This window comes from Larimichthys crocea, chromosome XVIII (genome assembly GCF_000972845.2).
Source record: "Larimichthys crocea isolate SSNF chromosome XVIII, L_crocea_2.0, whole genome shotgun sequence".
In the NCBI taxonomy this organism is placed as follows: Eukaryota; Metazoa; Chordata; class Actinopteri; family Sciaenidae; genus Larimichthys; species Larimichthys crocea.
The window spans coordinates 2,431,970-2,447,195 of record NC_040028.1 but is presented as its reverse complement, the minus strand read 5'-3'; the positions used below and the strand labels follow the sequence as shown (position 1 = coordinate 2,447,195).

Here is a 15,226-nt window from a genome sequence, read left to right as displayed (position 1 = left end):
TTTACACTGAAATGAAATTGGCTGGGGAAATGTGAATAAATGTATGTCCGTCACAGAGAAATACACTCCTCCTTTTATCTGGGCTACATATTAAAGCAGCTCCCAGCGGCGTGCTCTTTTCTCCAGAATAATGTTTAATTCCCTTAAACATGAGAATTAATTAGCGCAGATCTGCATCTGAATAGGAGCGGCTGCACGCCGAGGCCTGTCTCCGTGGCCTCTCTGGGCCCTGTCACAAACACCGGCATCACATCGCGACCCTGTAACTGCTACAGATGTGAGGAAAAAGCCAGCCGCTTGTACGAGTGGAGAAGTGTCAGAGAAGCTGTGAGCTTTCCACGGGACAGCTGTGTAATAGAAGGAGCTATTATGGAAGCAGCCTCTAACTCTGCGGAAATAGCTTTAGTTTAATCTCAGACACTGTCCGTATCAGCTCTGAAGCCATGCTGTGCTTTGGCTTTAGCACAGTGTGTGTGTGTGAGTGTGTGTGAGTGGTTAGTACCCCTTTTGTAAATGAAATTGTGCTGGTTACAGGATGTATCAGATATGATGCACACAGTGGTTTAGCACTCTGCACGACATAGAGCTAAAACAATTAGTTTAATTACACAGTTGAGTTATAGAAATGGATTGGGAAAATGTTTTGCATTGTTCAATGTGAATATTTGGGGTTTTTGAACAAACTCACCTTGTGGCTGTGCTGATAACTCATATCAGTGAGATGTTTTTCATTTTGTTTTCTTCACATGTGCTACAAAATGACAAAAGCCCACTGTGACCTGTGACAATGTACAGAATGGACAGAACATCACCCACAGGTTTCCAAAGCGCCGTCCTGACTCTTCTAAAAATCGAATCTAAATATTGGTAAAGACGTGGATCATCAGTGGACCTGAGGCAGGCTGAATGATGCCTGGTTGCTCAAACAAGCCATCTGTAATGGCACCTACCTGTCAATCACACACTTAATCCTTCATAACTTTAAGCCTTAATATAATGTGAACAGGTGAGTTGTATATAAATTCACCCTCAGTACAGTTGTCATGAACGGGGAAATTAGCTATAGAGACCAAAACTGTTTTTTGTACCAGGCTGTAAACATGTTTATTTCTGCTGTGAAGTTGGACATTTGAACATGGGGACTTATGGAGACTGACTCACTGCTGGAGCCAGACTCAAGTGGCTGCTCAAGGAATTACAGTTTTTGGCACTTATGCATTGGCTTCATTTTTTATGACTTAGGACAGCGGCCAGCAATCATCCACTTACTTCAGTGTGACTTATCTCCCAGCTCTAGAATATGGTTTTAATATATTGACTGTATTTTAGATCATTGTGTATCCAAGGAGCCCTGTGATTGGTCAGGGGAGTTGAACTCATCCATTGGTACATTGGACATTGCTGTCTTCACCTAACAGTTGTGACTTTTTACGCGTGTGTAGGTTTCAGCATAAGGTATAGCACCAAGTGTGGAAGAGGAAACAGAGTTACAGCTGGGGAGAAGCAGTGAGTCAAAAAGGAAAGGTGCTGAAGAGGAACACTATTCTCTGTTTTCTCACAGGCTGCATCATCAACAATCCTAAAACCCATCTGATGGAAATTCAACCTCAACCTAACCTTAACCACCAACGTTTCAGGGCTTCTAGTGGGTAACGGCTATCCAGGCCAAGACTTGAGACACAACAAGACATATTTCTGCTTATCTCTTTAAACATACATCAGCACATTAATGCAGATACATTTGAAAAAACATTTTATAAAACATAATCATCACCAGACATGATTGCATTTCGGCCAATGTGTTTGTCCTCTTTTGCTCTCTACACGGACTGCTGCAACCAAAGCCAGACTCTGCGTTTATATGCAGAAATCTGAATATAGAGATTAAAATCATGTATGATAGAGCTGCACTCCATGACATGAAATGGGTTTGAATGCTGTGAAATAGTGACAGTCTGATGAAATGATTTGTACCAAACCTCCTTTTGTGAAAGACACAGATTGTCCCAAATGAAATGATCTCATTGTTCAGAGAGTCGTGTCCTTCATAATGTTTTTTTCTGCAGAGTGCAGCTCACAGAGAGATATAATTGAAAGCACAGAATGAAAGAACCACTACGTCCAGGAACAGTGCCATCCACATCTCCTTTACACATTACAATATAATTCTAGCTGCCAGTTCTGCAGCTGTAATTTAACAGCCTGGCTGTCATTGTGAATCAGAATTTATTCTTAAATGTCTGCCTGCTTAAATAAAGGTTAGATTAAAGGAGACAAATTAGAGGAAAATGTTAAATTAAAGTGGAAAATAATAAAGTTATTCATCGGTGAGTTGTCACTGTTGATCATCTCCTTTAACCACACTTTCATTGTCTTGATTCATTATCACTGCAATAATCCCACTCACAGCCTAGTCAAAACACATTATCTACCTGGAATGACATTATCACTGTCTACTTCAATGACATTAGCATGTCAGCCTGACTGAGAGGCGTGCAGCCAATCCAACGCATGGCTGAGTCCTGAGGAGCCTCAGACAGCCAATCAGCTGTCAGATCCACAGATGTCTCCTCCTCTTAGGCTGATGAGCAGCCAGTCAGTCAGAACCTGAACACAGGTTAGCTCAACACAGGCCAACAAGACGTCTCATTTCTATTCAGCGTTCATGTGCAGTTTTCATGATGGCAGTCAGTTTGTCTTCAGCACTCACATGCTCACATACAGTATGTTCTAACTGGAGTCATTCCTTCTGTTCATGCTGTTCATTACAGGCTTCCAGTGGAAGAGATGGGACAAAACCCAGAGCCCACTGTTGTATTTTCAAGCTTTATCTGAAGTTTATCTGCGTTTATCAAAGTATCTTTCAAAATGAATCCTTTCTGTGCTGAGCTGTAGTGACCAAATAACACAGAGTGGGAATTTAACAGTAAAAAATGCTGAAACTCTTTCACTGAATGCATCTAACTATTCCCTAAACTGCACCGGGCACAACTGTGACACAGCCTGCTGCTGACCGAGACAGTGATTGTGATTCCACCAGAAGCGTCGCGATGCATTTCAGAGGGCGTCCTGAAGCATCTCTCTGCGCTCTGCAGAGGATATGGAGCTGTTCTACTTTTGAAAGATGGTGCGACCAGCTACATCAAACAGAGCAGATCGAGCTGACAGGAAGTCAGACACACAGATGAAATAAAGAATCCAGTCAGTTTTCAAAATAAAACACCCTGTGCACACAAAAACAGACAAAGGGGAAACTATTTAAAGGTCCAGTGTGTCGAATTGAATTTCATCTAGTGGTGTAATCGCTGCATTGCAATCTCCTCACATCGACCTCACTTTCCTAGTGTAACACTTGAAAGGCCCTGTTTACTGTCAGTATTTAGGAGTAAAAAGACTGCTGAAGCCTCCTGTTAGCTTTGGTTTAACTTTGGAAGACAATTTTTCACCAAAAATATCTGTGTGCTTAATGAACAGAGATGAATGTTAAGAGCACACTTGTGTACCACTTTTCTAGTCTTAGGACCACTCATTATCTTGCCCAAGGACACTTCAACATGCAGACTGGAGGAGCTGGGGATCGAACCACCGATCATCATGATTAGTGAACGACCCACTCTACCTCCTGCAACACACTCGTGTGAATGGTTTCTTCTTCTCCTCGCATTCTGGCAAAGCAAATAAACACCTAAAATGTCAAACTATTCTTGTAAAGAAACGTGTTTTCAGCGGTGGAAAAAGATGGCCAAGTGCTGCCAAACTGTATTTCTGAAATGTCTCAGCTTCTGGGAGCTTCTCTTTACTCTTTCTAAAGCCAACATCTTTTCCAGTGTAATATGACTACTTTCAGGAAATGGCAGATAATAATTTACCTTGACATAAAATCCTCTTTCTTTTCAGTGTTAAATCCACAAGACAAAAGGTGGTGTAACAATAAGCTGAAGTTGTATCTTTTTACTGCGGAATCTCCTACAGCAGGATATGGATTTCACATCAAAGAAGGTTATAAGGTAGACAGTATGAGATGAAATGAAAAGTATTAAAAATGCACCGTACACATGTGTTGTAGACGGAGATGGTGATGGGTGCACGTTACCTAGATAGATATTTTCTTTGTTTCTCTGCTTTAATTGTAATAAAAATGATTAAAATCATGAGAATGGAATAATTAAAAGGTGTGTCCTGCCCTGTGAAAATGTCCTATTAGCTGCCTGCTGACTTCCATCTCAGCACACCGATGTCTAACTAATGTCAAACTCAGCAGGCGGTGAGATCTGGAAAAGATTAACAAATTGTTGTGATAATTCATTTTTAGCGTATAATATCATCTCAGGGAGTGTACTGCTGGTGGGCTGCCCATCTCCAAACCATTAAAGAATTGATTTGTAGATTTTACATGTCTGCTCAACATTTTATTTTGTTGGCCAGACAGATAATGACACAGATTTGGCTCGAATGTGGTCAAATTGGATGACATTAACAATTGTTTACAGGGAGTGGTGGTGTACTTTATGGATTCTTTTAGCTGCTGAGTTTGAATGCAGTGCAGTTCTCTGGTAAATTACAATGATTTATTCAGTTCAGAACGATGAATCATTTTCATCATACCAATTTGTTTTCTTCTCAAGTGAAATACAATATGTGCTGGTGTCTATGAAGAGTAGAGTTCCACGATACCCACAGTACCCACGGTACCCCGCGGTGCCAAATCGTAACGGTTCCTACTATACTAGAAATTCTACACGACGGTACTACCGTGGATTACTATACTACTGGTGCCAGTCTCGTCCTGGTGACGTCCAGGGATATGATAGGCTGTTTCCGCCCGTCTGTTAACTGGCTGTTAATTAATAAGTATTTATGACTTGTAGAAATACATTGCAGTTCATAAAAATAATAATAATTAAAAAAAAAGACCACAGTATCGCGATAATACCTGGAACCGTGATACTTTTTCTGGTACAGTATCATGGTTACTCATTTTGGTATAGTGACAACTCTAATAAAAAGTAGCAAAAAAAGGGAATGTTTGCTTTGTGAGGAGATGTTACACAATGTACATAATATTACATAAGGTAAGTATGCTAAGATAAGTCAATGTTGATTGGTTTCACATGGAACATGATTGTTTGGGTGTGGTTGATCCATCAACCTCCTATAATTATTATATTTTGCACTCTTCACGTCACCTGACATCTTGGTCCAGCTTGGTCCAGCCCTGTGATCTTTCATGCTGATTTCATAGCTTTTGTCAAATCAAGTTTTTCACTCTTTAAAGCCCATTTCAGTTCAGTGTAAGATCGTCATAACTTACATAAAAAATGCAGGCAATGACTGATGGACCCTTCCAAACACACCACTGTTTCTAAACTACAGGTTAACAGGAAACCCCCCTACAAGGGTTCCATGGCTGTTTGCGGCAGGTACTGGTATGTAATGAGCCTCGGAGCCAGTGTGGTGAAGCCTGACAAGCCGATACTGTAGCGTTTTAACAAGGCGAAGCTTCAGGTCAGGGCCAGAGTGGGTTTGCAGGGACACCGATTCACTCAACTGTGCAAATCAATAGAGAGAGAGAGAATAGATAATAATGGGACAAATGAAAGGGACTTCCCAGCGTGGCCGTGGCTGCATCAGGATAGTGAATATCTAGAGGGGAGCATGATACTGGTGCTTTAGGTAATAGACTTAGCCCTGATATGTTATTCCAGTTAATAGTCTAATCCAGTTCCACGCCTGCTCTCGCCAGGTTATAGCCCTATCCCTGCCACAGCCTATTCACAGAGATAATAAACGAGCATGGTGATGGGCTATATATCCCTCCTCACCCTGATAAGACGTCGGCAGGGAAATGAAATTCTGCTTTTGCTGAAACATTATGATTTATGGATTGGGAGCACAGCACTGGTGGCCTGCACTGTGTCCACGAGCTCTCCTATCTGTGTGTATGTGTGACTGTGTGTGTGTGTGTGTGTGTGTGTGTGTGTGTGTGTGTGTGTGTGTGTGTGTGTGTGTGTGTGTGTGTGTGAGCGTGTGTGTGAGTGTAATGTAAAGCAGTGTGAGCAGTTAGTTAATTCAATCCAGGGCTGCTTACACTATCTGACTGGGATTGTAATTCCCCTCTTCCATTGAATCACAATAATAAATCCACTTTATAGTTTATTCCACTGAATCACTTCAATAAACACACATTCATTGGAAGGTCAGATGACTAATCTCTTTACAACACGCTGCTATGGTCGACACCTTTATTACTGCTACTATCATTAATAATAATAATAATAATAATAATAATAATAATTGCAAAGAAATAAGGATTTAATAAAAAAAAATCTCAATTAAAATAATTACTTACTTTACATCCAGAAATGAAAGCTCCATGAGGGTCTCTGTTCTTGACCCCTCATGGTAACTGCTATGAGGCTGCTGTCTCAGGAGTTCACCCTCGAAAAGTCACAGTTAGTCCCTGAAATAAAACGTACAGACACACAAACACAATAATAATGAAATTAGATCTTAGATCTTTAAAAGTCTAAGATTATATAGCTCCAGTAGAGACATGACAGGATGATGGGGAGAGAGATGCTACAAAGGTCCCAGCTGCCGGTCATCATCCCAACCCCCAAAGCCAAAATAAAATAAATAAAATCTAATATGGTAAAATGTGTATACGTGTTTAATTTGTGAATTTAGTAAGAATTGAACTGGCTGCTGCTCATTAAAGTTCAAAGGTACAGTGTGTAGGATTTAGTGGCATTTAGTGGTGAAGTTGCAGTTGAAGACTGGTTTGTCCGTTCTGGGTTTGTTGAAAGATGGAGGTTCAACATGGTGGAGCCTCTTCCTCTGTAGATATAAAGTCTCATTGTGAGGTAACAAAAACATAATGGTTCTTATTTTCAGGTTAATATACAAACATTAAAACATATTTATGCTTATTTATTCCATCTCCTTAAATGTTGCACACTGGACCTTTCGTTGTTGAATACGTATATAAGACACAGTGATCAGCAGACCATTAAAAGTGTTCATCAATGAATTTGTCAAAATTTCAGTCAATAATAATTCTAATAAAACTTTTCCGGTGAAAAATGTGTGTGTTAGAGTTATTCCCATGATTTATTGTGTCACTTCCATTTTATCCAGAGACTCATGAGAAACACTATTATAAAGAACGCTCACAATCAAAGCAGCAGAGGCTGAATCATTCAGATTTTTGGTGTCACACAGGTCAAAGTGTGTACCACAGTTGTGGTCGAAATAAAATGTCACTCAATATTCTGATTGTTAATGTTAAAAATGGGAACTATAGTAGAGAAAAGGTGTCACCAGCTGATAGACACACACACACACACACACACACAGCGAGTGGTGAGAACGATTAGACCCCAGCAGTATTTTCAACACATTTTCAGCTCTTCATATCCTATTACGGTGATGTGTGTGTGTGTGTGTGTGTGTATGTGTGTGCGTGTGTGTGTGTGTGTGTGTGTGTGTGTGTGTGTGTGCGTGTGTGAGAGAGAGAGAGAGCATGTGTGTAAAATGTTGTAGGAGTGAGGGCAGCGCCACTCAATTGACCTCAGGGTCAAACCACTTGACCTCTGACCTCCCTGAGGCTCGACCTCACTCACATGCACCCACCCAGAGAGAGAGAGAGAGAGGTGACTGTACTGTAGATGTTCTTTCAATCTTTCATTCATCAGTTCATGGAAAATAACGTGTTTAATAATAGCACTGCCTCATAGAACTCCAGTGTGTGTTTGGAAAAACATACAGGATACATATAAATACAGAGAGAGCAGAATAAATATGATGTGTGTGCATTACAACATGAAACATAAAAAGACCAACAGACTATACTCCTTTTCTCTTCATGTTTGAATGATTTATTGTTTTTGTTCTCTGATCCTGAATAAATGATGTTGGGTTTTTTTTATCACAGTTTTTAGTTGTTTTTTTTGTTTTGTTTTACAGTTACATTTAACTTAAACTCTTTAAACTCCATTGCACATGTTAACGTGTGTGTGCTGTGTGCAGTGGGTTTCAGTAAGATGACTGCAGTGATGGTACTTCAGTTTTACCCCATCTAGTGCTGAGGAGAGGTAACACCCACCTGCTGTACAGTAGGAGTCACTGTACAGAGTACACTGCACTGAAGGAGGACTGAAGAGTTGAGTTCTTCCTTGTTTCTATACTACACAGCACTTGAGCTTTTTTAGGATGAAGTTTCAGATTTTTCTATTTTTGCTGGTTGAGTAAATCCATGATGTTTTAAAGTTCTTCAGAAGTCCAGGGACATGTTTGTCTCTACTTTGCAAAGCTAATTGGCTCAGCCACATAACAGCCACGTTCATGGTTTGATCCTTTGTTGCATCATGTCATACTCATCTTCCTGACCTTGTTTCCTGTCTGCCTCTGTACTATTTGTTGTCCAACAAAGGATTTTTTCACTTTTCTTAAAAACATGTCTACATTTTATAGATATATTTTTGGCAACATGCTTTTGTATCCAGGCCAGAGTTGACCCCAGGACATTGTGGCTTCATGTGTGTTTGTGATCACTTACCAGATGTCGTGTCTAATTCTTTTTTTAATTTTCTTTTATGACCAGAGGAAGACCTTCACTTAATCAACAATCAGTCTTCATTCAGAGTATGTGTAACCTCACTTCCAAATCACACTGACTTGGTATCAGTGGAGAACGCCTGCGAAGGCTTGTGTAACAGTAACTTGTAGCAGAGCCTTTGGAAGCGGCGAGCAGGCTTTGCAGTGATACCAGAAATGTGTGAACCGACAGCTAACCTCTGTTGTTTGCTGTTAAATGTCTGCAGTCAGTGTGTAGTGAGGCCTTATCACACTGTAATTCTGATCCTACCTCAAAGAGAATTCAGCAGATTTTTGTGAAAATGAATATAAATAGATTCACAAAATAAATCAGACTGTGTTTGCAGAGTTATTCACAGCAGCAGATTTCAGTGGATAAGTCAGGTGTGACATCATTTTATAATAATTTAGCACAAGTGAACTTTTTTGGAATCTGTTCCCCCGACCAAACATCACATCCTTTAGAGGCCGTGAAGGAGTTCAACACTTTCCACATCTGGAGGGTAACTATTATAAACGAGCAGTTATCGTCTTGTTTTATTGTTTTATTCAGATACTGGCGTATGATGGTCTAATTCTACATTTAAATAACCAGTGATGTGGATGCAGCACAAATATTACACTGATGAATTCAGAGATAAATGACTTCTGTCTCTGTACTGTGTTTTTTTCCACATACATGATGTGTCAGTTTTAATGATATTAGAAATGATATTGATTATTTGTTGGCTATTTTTTAAGAATATGACCATTTTCAAACGAACTGTTTAACTAATTTTTTTACAGACAAATCGATGGAATTGTGATTCACAGTTATTGTATAGAGTATTTTAGTAAGGTGTTGCTCCACCCGGAGCTCTCAGTATAGCTTCAGTGCTTCATGTCATCGATAAATAAATTCAGTATTCTGAACTTTTGCAAACTACCTGGTGAATATTTTCCACATTCCTGAACAAACTGTACAGCTCTTTTCATTTCAAACCACAGTGTACATGTTTTATATCTTCCAGGACTTGATTTTGATCTTTTTTTTTTTTTTTGCTTAATGTTTGTCATGCCCCAAAACGCCAAGGCCTGCTTGGCAATAAACCTGATTGTGATTCTGAACTGGAGAGAGTTTCTGTATCATCTCTTTCAGGCTTTTCTCTCATTTGTCATTGTTGTCTGTTCTTAATAAAGTTGCACAGAACCAGTTGACATTTTGACTGTACTTGTGCTTCCTCTCTCTGTGCTCACTGACTTACAGTCTCACCTCCTCATTACTCCTCGTATTGAACTGCTGAACCTCCAGGTGTGCTGCTGAACCGCTGCACTCACTACACTCGTCACACACTCCCCGCTTCACCTCCCTCCGTCTCCTCCTCCTCCTCTCTCAGTTTTCCCTCCTCTTCCTCTCTATGACTCACTCCACTCTTCCCCTTCCATCTCGTTTCCTTTTCCTTCCCACTTCCTCATCTTTACATTTGTCTCGCCTCCCTTTCCGCTCGTCCTCACATTCCTCCTTCTCCTGCCTGCCCACTTCGCCTCCCTCCTCGTCTCTCCCCCTCCTTCCCTCGCTCCTCATCTCTGTCGCTGTTGGCAGCCTATTTAAATGCTCCATTGGAGAAGGATTAAGGTTTATGCAAGGTCAGTGTGGGATGTGATAATTATAATCACAGCTTTTTGCCTGGCCAATGACGGCCATTTGTTATTCTCAGCTCAGTGGCTTCAGAAGCCCCTTGGGGGGAGCTGGTGGGAGGTGTTGACAAGAGGCTGGCTGATTTACTGGGCCTCCCCCCCCCCCTCTCCCAACACAGAGCTGGTGTTGGGCTTTGCATGTTTCCCCCTCTGTCTCCTTCTCCTCCCCTCTTTATCCCTCCCTTATCTCCCAGTGCTTTTTGTCTCTGTACACTATGTCCACCTCCACCTCTTCCTTCATCTCCACCTTTACTTTGAACCCACCTTTACTTTTCCCCCTCATCCACGTCATTCTCTTCATTCAAGGGCATTTCTGCTGTATGTGGAGGCTGCTGTAGCTCTGAGGGAAGGGATGGAGAGCAGAGAGCTATGAATGAAGTGAAGCCAAAAGAAAAACAGAAATGTCTTGATTTTTATTGACACACAGTTTATGGAGGCAATTAAAGAACTTTAAAACCTTTATTGCCCGATCGCTGCGATCTACATCCAACATCCCACTCCTTCCTCTCACAGTCATAACTGAACAGTCAAATTGGAACACAAAGGCGTGATACACATATTTTTTTTTATTAAGTGTGACTTTCACATACTCAGGACTTCATTATTTCTGATGTCAATCATGAATACATAAATCCACTGTGAAAGGATTAAACTGCAGAACCTGCCTGAGAATCTTTCTGTTGTGCCAAAGTAACCCAGTGGTATAGATCTATAGATCCAAAACTGACACCTAGACACCTGACCCAAGACTTAAAGTGATACTTATGCTTTATTTCATCCATTACTGATTGTTAGCTCACCAGGTCACATTGATTGTTTTGCCACTGAGCATTATAAATGAGCACATGAACACAGGTGCACAGATCATTGGCACAATCAGAGAGGAGAAATAAATTGATGTTACATTTGAAAACATACGGAGCCCCAGATATGTCATGGGGGGAAAAAATAATAAGTTGTGGCCACGAAATAGCAATTTGTTCCCACAAAATAATAAGTTGTGGCCACGAAATATTAACTCGTTCCCACAAAATAATAAGTTGTGGCCACGAAATAGCAATTCGTTCCCACAAAGTACTAATTTGTGGCCACAAAATATTAACTCGTTCCCACGAAATAGGTAATTCGTTCCCACGAAATAGGTAATTTGTGGCCACAAAATATTAATTCGTTCCCACGAAATAGTAATTTGTGGCCACGAAATAGGTAGGCCTAGCTGTGCACAGCTGGATGAGCAAATCGAGCACCAGTAGATGCCTGTCGTGTCGTGATGCCCAAGGTGAGGGTCTTTTCTTGTCCTGTTCTTGTCACCTTGATAAGTTGCTGATATTTAGGCTAATTAGGTTTGTATTTAATACTTTATTACAACGGTAAAGTTAGCTACCGACTTACAAACTTCACGTTGCCAAGGGAACCTTTAGCCTGATCAAAACCGTTTTGACTAAATCTGATGTCTGTTAAGTCTATAAAACTAATTATTGAACAAACATTACTATTCATGTGTGCACTTTTTTGTAATTATGGTTATCGTAGTTCTTAGCTACTGCTGCTGACAGCTAAGTTAACAGCAGCAGCAAACCGCCGTCTGTCAAAACCCTCCCGTTATTGTCGAACACGACATGAAACTAGGGCCTACTCCAGTTAGCTCAATCATGTTGTAACTAGGATATCCGCTGGATTTCTTTTGTCAGTGTCATGACGACACCCAGTGTCATTCTCCGGAATAGTTCACTAGGCCTGTTAATCAGTCTCTGCCATAGACTGTATACAGTTTATGGTCTCTGCAGTGAAATGTGATACAATTCCTTTAAACTATTGTTTCCTATGTTGGTATGGTTGGTCCTGGATAGAACACTGATTAGAAAATTGATCAGTCTATCACAGCCTACTGATAATAAAACCATTTCACTTTGATTTATCAAAGATTAAAGTAATTCCATGGACAGTAGCTTATCAGATGCTGTTCTTCTGTAGCCTAGGATGATGTTTAAATCTGCTGCATCAACCTCAGAGCTCAACAATGTGCAGCTGTCTTTAAAAATAAATGAGAGGCAGTGAGTTCAGTGGTAAATTACATTTACACGGTATACTTTATTCATCCCTAGGATGGAAATTCAAATTAGCCCAGTAGCTCACACGACAATGACAAAAAAGAAAGAAAGATGGAGCAGGACCGCCAGTATTTGCAGCAACAGTATTCATAGATTGAGAATCTGGAAAATCTATTCGTTTTTAAGGCTGTTTAACTATTGATTTTACTTTCCTGTGTTTTACAGGTCAACTATGGATACTCCACTGCGAGATTTTTTGAAGGCGCGCAAATTGCAAGATGTGATTCAGAAACTTGAAGATGAAAATGTAATCCACACCAGCTGCTGTCTTTGCTTGTGCTCTCTCTCTCTCTCTCTCTCTCTCTCTCTCTCTCTCTCTCTCTCTCTCTGTATTTTTATTATAAGATTAATATTGACTATTGACTATGACTATTATATTTTAATGTACTCAATACATCATTAATACATTAAAAAGTCAAGTGTGTATACACAGCAATTAAAAATAATTTTCAGTCATCTTAAATTGGAAAAATATAATTTCATATCATTATCATATGTAAATGTTATCAAAAGTACGTCAAATGTAAAACAAACGATGTGAATACCTACACCCTTTATAGGTCTTAATTTCCTTTAAATATCCATTCTATATTATGCATGTGGATGTATTGATGCATTTATTTATTGATTGGAGTATCTTACATTTTTTCCAGATTGATGAAACTGTCATTCCATTAATGACAGACAGTGACCTGGCAAAGTACATCCCCAAAGTTGGAGACAGAGTGTCCACTGTGGCGTTCTGCAGACAAGCAGCACTGTCACAAGAATCACCATCCAGGAAAGAATCCATACTTTCAAGACTACGACAAAGATTGTCTGGAGGTGAGGGGATGCCTCCAAAAAAGAGATCATCTAAGTTGGAAGGAAATACAAATGCCAAACGTAAAGTGAGACGACTGGAGGTTGGTTGGATGGATTATGATGAGGACGAAGAAAGGTACAAACAGGTGAAGTCTGCAAATGGTGGAGGAACCAGGCATCTCTCTGTTGAAAAAGACGAAACAGTGGCAGATATCAAAGTTATGGCTGAAAACATCTTTTTCCCCAATGGCTGTTCCAAAAAAAAAAAAAGGCTTTCAAACTATTCAACTCACATGGAGAGCTCACAGATACATATTAATGTGTCTAATACAGTAGATGAGCTGTATAACAAAAGCAAGTTGAAAATGCTCAGACTTTATCTGTGCACCAAAATGAAAACGGGACAACAGCCCCCAGTAGGAGTGGAGGATGATCACACAACAAGCCAGCCCTCAGAAGTAGATCTCACTGACCAGAATCAAGCTGTTGAGTATCTGTTGGTGGAAAACAGAAATTCAGAATCAACATACCACCATTTTATTAATGATGGAGCTTCCACGAGTGGAAATTTGGAATTGGACGAGACATTACCATGGGATGGTCTGCTAACTCTGGGCGAAGGCGAAGATTCCCATGCAGTTATTTTTGTCGGTGAAGGCAGGCTGGATGTAACTGAAGATGAACCAAACCTTGAAACGGCCATTCCAGAAAAGGAGGATGATGCACCTTCTGAAACAGTGGATCAGTCACTGTCTCCTCCAGTGCTTGCAGGGGAGGCAGATGTTTCAGCCCAAGCACTTTCTGAACCACAATCTTCTCCTGTAACACTGATTGTAAGAAGAGGTCACTGTCTCACTGACATGATCAATGCCTTCAAGGACCCCAAAATTGTGGCATCTGAGGTCTGCATCAAAATGCGTTTACCAAATGGAGAGCTTGAACAGGGGGAAGGAAGTGGTGTCTTGCGAGACTGCCTGACAGAATTTTGGATGGATTTTTATGATAGCTGCACACTGGGAGTTGAAGTGAAAGTCCCCTTCATCAGGCATGACTTTCAACAGGAAGAATGGCAGGCTGTAGCCAGAGTGTTTGTAGTAGGGTGGAAACAAGCTGGTTACTTCCCAGTGAAACTTGCGGTACCATTTCTGGAAGAGGTGCTGTGTGACTCGACGACCAGTAGTTTCAAGGATTCTCTTTTGCTGTACGTATCACATGAGGAAAGATCTATCCTTGAGAAGGCTTTGGAGGACTTTAATTCTGTGGACACAGATGAATTACTGGATGTACTTGATGCCCATGAATGTAAACAAGTCCCTACCGAGGACACTCTGCTTCCTGTTTTGTCACAAATAGGACACAAAGTAATTATTCAGGCCCCAATGTATGTCATTAAGTGCTGGCGTCCTGTTCTTGTTTCTGTAGCTAGTTTACTGCCACCAGAAGGACTGCATCATTTCATTGCACAAAAAAAACCAACTGCAAAAACAGTGAAGGCGCTTCTAAAGTTTCCAGAGGAGATGACAGCAGCCCAATCAACAGTTTCGCGTTACCTAAAGAGGTACATTGGAGAAATTGATTGCAAGAACCTTCAGCTTTTCCTGCGGTTCTGTACAGGATCTGATGTCTTGGATAAGGCCATACTAATTGTGTTCATAGAAACCACCAATTTCCTCCGCAGACCACAGTCCCACACATGCGGATGTGTACTAAAGCTGCCCATTGGTTACTACAGCTATCCAGATTTTCGCAGTGAATTTAACAACATTCTCACAAGCTCAATGTGGGTAATGGATGTGGTGTAGGTGATTGATTACAGTTGTTTATAGCAACCCCAGAATATGAGCCTTGAGTGGTGTTCTCAAGGTGTTTGAAATGCAAGTGAGTTGTTTACACAAATTGTTAAAACTCCAAAGATGTTTACCTCATTTATCATGCAACTATCAGCTGTTCTTATCCTGCATAATGAAATTGATTGATTTATATTATTATTACAGTTGCAGTTGTTTATAGCAACCCCAGAATGTGATCCTTGAGTGGTG

General features: G+C 40.5%; 1 protein-coding gene across 1 annotated transcript; it reads left to right on the top strand.

Moving 5' to 3' along the window:
• Positions 1-12,535: 12,535 nt before the first annotated feature.
• LOC109138619 (uncharacterized) lies at positions 12,536-15,012 on the top strand. Its single transcript, XM_027290727.1, has 2 exons — positions 12,536-12,630; positions 13,037-15,012. The coding sequence occupies exons 1-2, from the start codon at positions 12,556-12,558 to the stop codon at positions 14,987-14,989; spliced, it is 2,028 nt and encodes a 675-aa protein (XP_027146528.1). The 5' UTR covers positions 12,536-12,555; the 3' UTR covers positions 14,990-15,012.
• The last annotated feature ends 214 nt before the right edge of the window (positions 15,013-15,226 follow it).